This window comes from Rissa tridactyla, chromosome 2 (assembly GCF_028500815.1).
Source record: "Rissa tridactyla isolate bRisTri1 chromosome 2, bRisTri1.patW.cur.20221130, whole genome shotgun sequence".
NCBI classification, from domain to species: Eukaryota; Metazoa; Chordata; class Aves; order Charadriiformes; family Laridae; genus Rissa; species Rissa tridactyla.
Genome location: NC_071467.1, coordinates 65,394,691 through 65,404,166, shown reverse-complemented (window position 1 = coordinate 65,404,166; position 9,476 = coordinate 65,394,691). Strand labels below are relative to the sequence as shown.

The window sequence follows — 9,476 nt, the reverse complement described above, 5'->3', positions numbered from 1 at the left end:
CCTTGCGGAGCACCCGGTCGAAGCCCTGCGACTCCACCATGTACTTCATGGCCTCCCTCAGGCTCTCCACCGTGAACCCCATGCTGCCTGTCCGACCGACGACCACTCGCCTACCCACAGCCAGACAGCCCGCCCGCGCCCCGGAACGCCAACCCCGCCGGGCGGGGCTTCCCCCCCGGCTTCCGGGGAAGCCATGGAGGCGGAGGTGAGGCGGCGGGAGGAGGAGGAGGAGGAGGAGGAGGACGACGATGATGATGACAACAACGAAGACGACCGATGCCCTCAGGCGGGGCAGGAGGCGGAGGAGGAAGCGTTGCACCTCGCCAAGCGGAGGAAGGTGCTGTGCTCCGAGTTCGCCGCCATCACCAGCAGCGACTCGGCGATAGCGCGACGCTTCTTGGCCGGCAACGACTGGCATATGGAGGTAGGCCCGGGGGTTGCCCCGGCGGCGGGGGGCTGCCCCGGCGGCGGCCTCTTCCCTGCCATCTGCCTCTGTGTTTCAGAGGGCGCTGAACGCCTATTTCGAGCCGCCGCAGGAGAAGGAGGAGGAGAAGGAGGAGGGGGCGGCGGCAGGCGAGGTGCCGCCGGCCTGCGCGGGGCCCGGCAGCTGGTAGGTGACCCCCGGGGCTGGGAGGGAGGGGGGTGACAGGATCCCCGGTTGTGGCGTCCCCCTCCTGGGAAGCAGCACTTCTCTCTCCGCCTGGCTTCGCACCTCTGCTGGCATGTAGTGAGGCAGGTGGTTCCTCTTCCTCACGTTTATGCTTCCACACCATTTCGAACACACTAGTTTCCCCATGGCTACCCCCTTCGAGGGGGATGGCTGGCTCCCCTTGAGGCTGTCAGACTTGTGGGCCACACTTCCCATCGCTGGGTGCTTCAGCCGCCTTATTCTGGGCTAGTAAATCATGAGCCTTTCACACAAGGGCCAAGGTCATTTTTTCTCTTCATGGTCTTGTCTTGTGCAGTAATACATATGCAGATTTTGCTGTATACACACACGTTTGTATAGGTATAAACTGTGTACATATATCATCTACTAGGTGTATACATATTTATATTTCTATAGATAAAATTGACACGTACATGCCCACCTTGCTAAATGTACCTGTGGAAGACAGGATTTGTGTCTTACACACATTGATGATCTCAGAGCATACCTGTCAGGCATTGAACTGCACGTGGAATTGAACTTGTACAGATCCCTGCCATCCACAGTCCCAAGGGAAGCTTTTTTCCTATAGATTTATTTATCACAGACTTGCATGTTACATAGAAGAGCCCTGATGATCTTCATAGTTATAAATAAGCTGTATTTGATAACAGCATACCTGATTTTGCTTGATATGCATGTATGAAAAAATGCAAACCTCCTGAACATTAGTGTTGGTCTGTAGATAGTCCATGATGAGTCAGAATATATCTGCATCAAATTGGCAGCACCTTTTTCTTTTCCAGCCTTTGTGTGTCTTTGCACTGTGGGTTCTGTGTTGAGCTGTTGTATGCGGGTTGTGTTGGGAGGGCTATTTGGAGACCTCCCAGTCAGGGGAAGATCACTGCAGACCACACAGGCTTTCATGTTTCATCTCATAGTCCTTCAGGTTACAGAATAAATATAAAAAGTCATCATGGAAATATTGGAGGCATATACCACCTTACTTACCTACTTAAATATCCCTTAGCTGCTTCTCCTTTGCTTTTCTTTCTCTGTTCAGTTTACATTATGTGTGCATGGTAGTGGGATCTTACATTGTTTGTACAACACCAAGTACAAAACCAGTACTAGGTTTTAAGGAATAGATTCTTTTTTGGTTCCAGGCCTTATTTTCATGTGTGCATAGAAATTCTGTGGTTAAAAACAAAACCTAGTACCCCAACTTTCCCAAAATACAGTTTGTCTCGTCTTAGCTATAATATTTAATGCATTTTTTACAGACTTTCCCTTTGCTCAAGAAATTTATGCTGGATCGCTGTTGTGGTTTAACCCTGATTGGCAGCTCAGCCCCACACAGCCGCTTACTCGCTTTTCCCCAGTGAGATGGGGGAGAGAATTGGAAGGGTAAAAGTGTGAAAACTTGTGGGTTGAGATAAAGACAGTTTAATAGGTAAAGCAAAAGCTGCGCACACAAGCAAAGCGAAACAAGGAATTCGTTCACTGCTTCCCATCAGCAGGCAGGTGTTCAGCCATCTCCAGGAGAGCAGGGTTCCATCACGCATAACAATTACTCAGATTACGACTGTAACCCTGAATGTTCCCCCTTCCTCTTCCTTTCCCCCAGCTTTTATTGCTGAGCACAACGATGTATGGGATGTCCCTTTGGTCAGCTGGTGTCAGCTGTCCCGGCTGTGTCCCCTCCCAACCTCTTGCCTACCACAACCCACTCACTGGTGGGGCAGGTGGAGAAGCAGAGAAGGTCTTGATGCTGTGTAAGCACTGCTCACAACAGCTAATGCATCCCTTTGTCATCAACACTGTTCTGGTCACAAGTCCAAAACGCAGCACCATATGAGCTGCTATGAAGTAAATTAACTCTGTCCCAGCCAAAACCAGTACAACCATGTGTTAGCAGGTAGAGTCTGGTTGTCGAGCAGCACACTCTGCAAACAGTTACTAGACTGGGCACTCAGACTTTGGCAGTGTTTAGCCTTTATCGAATCAATAGGGTAGGCAGGGCCTGTGTTTTTGAGGTGGGATTTGGGGGGAATATTTCCAAAGAAAAGGACTATCAGTTAGTCACAGAGTGATCTTGTACATGTACCTCCCCAGGGAGGTCAGCAATTGGAAGAATCATGACTGTACTATAAAGATGGGCACATAAAAGCAAGTGCTGGCTGTAGTTCTTTATTCTAATATGCTGGAAAGTGTTTGAAAAGCTAATACACACAGCCGGCTGCTAGCATGGGCTGTATTACAAGAGTTGAATTACTTAAATGCTTTGGATTAGATTGGTTGCTATCTGATTAACTTAAATCAGAATGGTAAATGTTATCTTGTGTCTGTAAGGACACTCTGTAGTGAGGCTCTATATGACTGTATGTTTTAGTTACTGTGTTTTTAAATTATGTTGAGATCAATACATGTGAACTTATTTGTTGGGAATGTTTTAGATGACCACGTGTTAAGTCGTGATGGGTGTAAAACATTTTTCTTTAGATGATAAGGGTCAATAAGGTATCATCTTGTTGTAGGAAGAATAGTATTATGCATGTTGACAAACAAGTAAACTCTGTCTTTAGTATTGACCTCACAGCAGATGCAACTACTAGTGATGCCAGTGGCAATAGTGCAGACTCGAGGCAACAAGAAGATGACAGCAGCTTCTCGCTGATAACCTGGAACATTGATGGGCTAGATCTAGGAAATCTAAAAGAACGAGCTAGAGGAATCTGTTCTTACCTGGCATTGTAAGTATAGCTTCATCTTTGTACTGTTATGTACCTTGCTTTAAAGGACTAAGCAAGCTTCTTGTTTTAGATGTGTACAAAATCTTCATGCCTGAATTTTCTTAACATTAGATGCAACAATACAATCACTTTACAAATCCTAAATAACTGATATACTGGTTGGAAGAGGTGTGAACCTATGCAGCATCCCAAAGGTTAAATATTTTGCGATGGCTGCTTTAAAAAGCTTTTTTATAATGAACAATATTGTTCACGTTGCAGTCGTACATCAAGAGCATGCTTCATACTTCCATCCTGTACATGAGCGAAGGGTAAAACTGCAAGGCACTTGTCTGTCTCATTCTGGTAGTATGAATAACTTCATGCTAGAGCAGACTTTTTTAAATTTCACTAAAAAATCTTTTTTGCAATGTGAAAGGTTTCTCTCTTGCCATTTCTGTTACTTGTCTGTCAAAAAAGAAAATGTGCAAGGTAAGATAAAAGCAACAGATTCTGTGATTACCTTCTATAGTTCCACTAGTGGAAGCCTCCCATGAATATGTTTATGAACAATTTAGCAATTACATAAATTGATTTATCTTAATACAGTAACTTAGCAGTGTAAATTAAATTATTATTTAAGTTCCTCTTAAAACAGCAGAAACCCCTTAACTAAATCAATTTTCACTTGGTTTTATTAACCTTGGGTGACAATATTTTTCTTCTGTAAATGAGGCATGAGGTTTGTCCTTCAGCTGCTCAGAGTAGTGCTGTTCAGCAGTGTAGCAAAAATAGGGACAGCTGTAAAGTCATGTCTAAATCAGCGTTTTCAGAACTGCTGCCCCACACAAACTGTTACTGATTGCACAGCTGTAAGAAACGAAAGAGCTTGGCATTGATGAGATAAAATGAATGGCAGGTTACCTGAGGGGATCTGTTGTAAGGGAATGAGGTGGCGGTTGGAATCTCTTGGAGCACTTAGACGTTCAGAACATGTTCCAAAGCTGCTTTGCAGCTGTTTAAGTTGAATTCCTCGTGTATGTAGTGTATGAAACCCGTGCAAATATTTGCAAGATCAAGGTAAGGAAGTCATGCATTTTATTACCGTGTCAGTTCCATGTCCATAATAATAATTATTGTTTCTCCCTTTTAACAATGGTGTTGTGTCTACATACGACTAAATATGATGGAGAGAGTTTTTCTTTTTTTAAAAAACAGATTCGTACAATATCTGGGAAGACAAGGACAAGGTGCACCTGAAAACCCTGACCCTGTTCCGTTTGGCCTCAGAATGTAGTGGTACTACCTTTCAGGAGTTAATTTAAAATCTTGTCTTTCCTGTTTCAGATACAGTCCAGATGTTGTGTTTTTACAAGAGGTCATCCCGCCATATCTCTGTCTTCTACAGATGAGAGCAGGCAGTTACACTATTATTCCGGGTAAAAAATAACCCTAAATTTCTAAAGACAGAAACTGGAAAAAATAAGTTTGGTCTTATTCTGTTTGCCTTGCCAAAATCTCTGACCATTTGTAGGAATGAAAAGAGTAAAGTGAAGAAGGAAGCACTCTGTTTTTTGATATCAGGATATAGTTTGATGCAAACTATGGATGTGAAAACCTGTTGCCTGGTGTTTTCCTTTGTATTTTTTCTGCATTTTGAAGGACTGATAGCAGGGTAGCCAAAAAAGTGCCATAGATAAGTAATTTCTTAAATATTTGCATTTAAAAAATCTGAAAAATTCACATAATTATTATGGGACTTTAACTAATGACTTTGTACATCTTACAAATTTACATGATTCTCCCAGATCACGGTAAAAAGGTCTCTTTCAGAACCTTCTTTATGGCACAGCAGAAGATATCCTCAACCATTTCTTTCCCTGTTCCTCTTTAGGTAACGTAGATGGCTATTTCACTGTCATAATGTTGAAGAAATCAAGAGTGAAGCTACTGAAACACGAGATAATACCTTTTCCAACAACCTCCATGATGAGGAACCTTTTGGTTGTGCATGTGAGTGAGTCAGTATGTTGTAAACGGCTATGTTTCTGGCTGCAAAACAAAAAATCTCAGGAAAGGCTGGACTAGCTTTACTCTATGATAGTCTCAAACAGCAGAAAAACTACTCCAAACGTACAAACCCAGTTGCATTTGATACTAAGATACTTAGATCTTTTATGTAAGTTACCAGCCATACTTGGTTTTCAAGTCTCATGACTTCTGAAAACAAACCTAAAAGCCTGTTATCCTCCTGTAAGCCACTTTTATTCATTGTAAAACTAATATTAACCAGAGCTCAGCCATTCAGTAATTAACTTTGTGATTAGATTTTTGGTTTTGAACTTCTTATCATGGTGTGGATAGTAACGTTGCCTCTTTGTTTCGTGCACAGGTGAGCATATCTGGTAATGAACTTTGTCTTATGACCTCTCATCTGGAGAGCACTAAAAATCACTCTAAGGAGCGTGTGAAGCAACTGCAAATAGTGTTGAACAGAATGCAGGAGGAGTCAGAGTCCACCACTGTTATATTTGGAGGGGATACAAACCTCAGAGACAGTGAGGTAAATAGAAATAAGCAACCTTGTTATTTTGAGAAGGTATTCTGACAGAATCTTCTCAGGCTTTTCTGTTGTCTTTATGAGAAATGGCCTGCTGAGGCAGAACAGAGGTAGGCAACTTTTATTCTTAAAAAGTGGAAGTGTGACTAAGTAGAAGATATGGCATTGCTGTGCTGAGCCATTATGGCTGAGATGATGTATATGAAGAGCTTCTCCCACCCTCTCACCCCCAATAATAAAATGCTTTATTGGCAGTATTTATATCTGAGAAGATGCAGTTGTAGTTGATGAAGTTTTGACTTCAAAAGCATCTTCTCTTTTTGAGAACCTGATCTTTACTTGCTCAACTCTCAGATTCTGAGATTAGTGCTTGTAGAACCAAGGGTGCTCTGGAGTTTAAAGTTTAAAATTAATCCCCCGTCATCGAGACATTCAAAATTAGAAGTCACTTTTGGCTGCTGATAATAAAAGTGAAAATTTTGTGTTATTGCTAAAAGGTCAGTGTTTCATCTTTCCCTTTTGGGAAATTCCATTGCAGTGAGCTGGAATGATACCGTTTCAAAGAACATGGTGTTGACCCCCATACCTGAAACTCAGAGCTGAATGTTTATTTTGTAACACATTTAGATTTAGAAAGTACTACAGACTTAGTCATGCTTTAGAGTATCCTGAGAAATACCACAATTTAGAAATGTCTCCAACTCATGTTTTGCAGAAAAAAGTGATATTGTGACAACTCAGTTCTGTTTTTGAAGGTGAAGTTTGCAAATTCAGTATCTGGTAGATTTCCCCCCTCTCTGCTTCTACTTTCAGATAACTAAACTGGGTAACTTACCTAACAACATTATGGATATCTGGGAGTTTTTGGGTAAACCTCAACACTGCCGCTATACTTGGGACACCCACTCCAATACCAACCTGGATGCGGCGTACAAGTGCAAGATGAGATTTGACCGCGTTTATTTTCGGCCTGCAGCCCAAGAGGGACATATTATTCCACGAAGTATGGACTTAATCGGATTGGAAAAACTAGACTGTGGCAGATTCGCTAGTGATCACTGGGGTCTTCTGTGTACCTTTGATGTAATATTATAAAAATGAAAAAAGGCTTGCATTGCTAGTCTTTAAGTGTTTTGTTCTTGTTCTTAGAAAACTTTAAATTTTCAGCCCTAACACGTTCTCCGCTCTTGACTTCTGCTGGAATGGCTTCACTTCAAGTCAGGGTTCCCTTTTCTGTTCTGTTTTGTTCTTGAATCATGTTTTTAGATTGTTGTTTTTAACAATGTATGCAAATACAAAATAAATTTCTACTTTTAAAATGGGAGGAAAAACCTGTAAATAAAATTAATAAACATAACATGGTGGTTTAAAAGACACTCTTATTTTGGCATGTATTATAATCTTGTAATAAATGCTGCTTTATTTTAAGAATACTTTTATTATGCCTACTTTCTTTCTTTTGTAACCATTTCCATCATCCTTTACAACCCTGTGTTTTGTAGGGTGTTTTGTATTAGCTTTTGAAGCTTGTGTTGTATGTACGTATGCCTTGAGGCAAGACAATAAAGGAGTTGAGGAAAGAATGACTAGATTCTTACAGAATAAAAGTTTCTTAAGTAAGAATCAAACTAATATTGAGCAGATTTAAGAACAATATGTTTTCTATTGGATAAGAAAAGGATAGAGGCAGATGCATGGAAGTTGTTCGGTTGGGATGGTGTGTACCTTACTTTGTGTTTATTAACCTGGATATGAGTTGCAGATTAGTGTGTTATCTTTCCAGTGAGCTATCAGAAACAGTGCTCTTATAAACTGCTGTGCAACGCCTGAGCAGCTCAAGGTCTCACTGACCTTGCAAACCATCAAACAGGCTTTCTTACTTAAAGAATTGTGTAATCGATCTCGTAGAAGCTGTTGTTTTATAGATGTGCAAGTACTAAGTTGATTTAAAACGGGAAGTCTCCTAACTTTCTGACATGAAGTTCGATGCACGGGCAGGGAGAGGAAGCACAGGTCATCCATGTCAGTGACGCAAAGTGAACACAGAGACTGACAGCCTGCATTCCTTTACTGCTTCTTGTTGTTTGTCTTTGGTCTTGAGCCCAAAGTTTACGAACAACTTGTGTTTTGCTGGACTTCTGTGGTGGGTTAGCCCCGGCTGGTAGCCAGGCTCCCACCCACGGGTGCCATTATTGCTTAGCCTAACACGTCTGCTTGCGTCCCCTGGCCAGCCAAGAGCCGGGGAAGGAGGAGTGTGTCCGCACGTTGCCCTTCCCGCCTCTGAAAACACAGTGAGTGGGGCTTGGCACGATGCCGGGCAGAGAAAGACGAATTTGTGGATGGCTACCCTGAAGCAGGGAGGATCCTCAACCAGCTCCTCCTCGTCCCAGGAACGGGGAGGCCTGAAGTTGATGTGGTTTTCTGTTGAGTTAGCGGGAGGCGCAGGTGACCTCACTAAACAAGCAAATAAACCCCGGGAGGTTAATTCATCTCCACAGAAGTCAGTTACAGAAATCTCCAGTTCTGCTTTCACTTCTTTAAACATCGAACGCCAAATTTCCTTTACTAAATGTGAAAGAGGCCGGCCTGTTTTGGGAAGGATGTTGAAATCCTCGTGTCCTGATCACTCTTAGCACACCTCATTATTTTATGACAGCTTCAAAAACAAGGAGGGAGAAGTCACTGATGCTTTTTTTAACTGGTGTTGAGCCTGTGATCTCTTCTTTCTATTCCCAAATAAATAATTCTGTAAAAAAGTGAAAAATATCCACGACTGCCAGGATTTTCCTTCCGTGTCTAAAATGGGGCTGGCACAGTCCCACTGTCTGACTTGCTCCATGGTCTCTTCTTCCTCACCAAGAGCCTTCGAAAAAATGCCATGGCATTTGCTTTCATCACTTATGGCTCCTCCCGCTTGCCAGCCAAAGGATTTGTGGGGAAGGTGAAGGAGGGGAAGATGATGGTGGTTTAACTTTCCTAAAGGTGTTGGAGAAGGAGAAAGCACGATAAACTCATGCTTCGGCACAAGAAACACCAGTTTACGTGGCCTCCTGTATTATGGCTGGTTTTATTTATGTGTCTGGGCCTTCTGGACTATTTTGGAAACTATGAAAAAGGCTGACTGCTGTTGTTCTAGGATAGGTTTTTAATTTGGGAAAGAAAGAAGAGAGAAAAAAGGGTTCAGAGCAGTGTGCGACTCGATGCCTAAAGTCCAGATGCATCTGTAGTATTCATTAACTGATGCCTCCTCTGATGCACCGTCTCTCTTAACCTTTGAAATAGATAGTGGGTGGCAACATAATATTTTTATTAGGAACAAGCAAAGACATAACATTTTGCAAGGGCAAATTCATTTTTCTAATTATAAAAGACAGGCAAGAGGATGACTATATTCAGTGCAATTAATGGTTAGTCATTCTTTCAGAATGAGGAAATTATGCATACAGCCTTTAAAACTCTTCTTCTTGAACTACAGAAAAAGTGATAATACTTAAGTAAATTTAAGAAGACATAAATGCTAAATATTTTACTGACT

At 42.2% G+C, this 9,476-nt stretch overlaps 1 protein-coding gene across 1 annotated transcript; it reads left to right on the top strand.

Moving 5' to 3' along the window:
* On the top strand, window positions 1-7,374 carry TDP2 (tyrosyl-DNA phosphodiesterase 2). The gene is made up of 7 exons (XM_054189806.1): window positions 1-424; window positions 504-610; window positions 3,235-3,402; window positions 4,729-4,820; window positions 5,276-5,394; window positions 5,774-5,944; window positions 6,755-7,374. The coding sequence occupies exons 1-7, from the start codon at window positions 194-196 to the stop codon at window positions 7,034-7,036; spliced, it is 1,170 nt and encodes a 389-aa protein (XP_054045781.1). The 5' UTR covers window positions 1-193; the 3' UTR covers window positions 7,037-7,374.
* The last annotated feature ends 2,102 nt before the right edge of the window (window positions 7,375-9,476 follow it).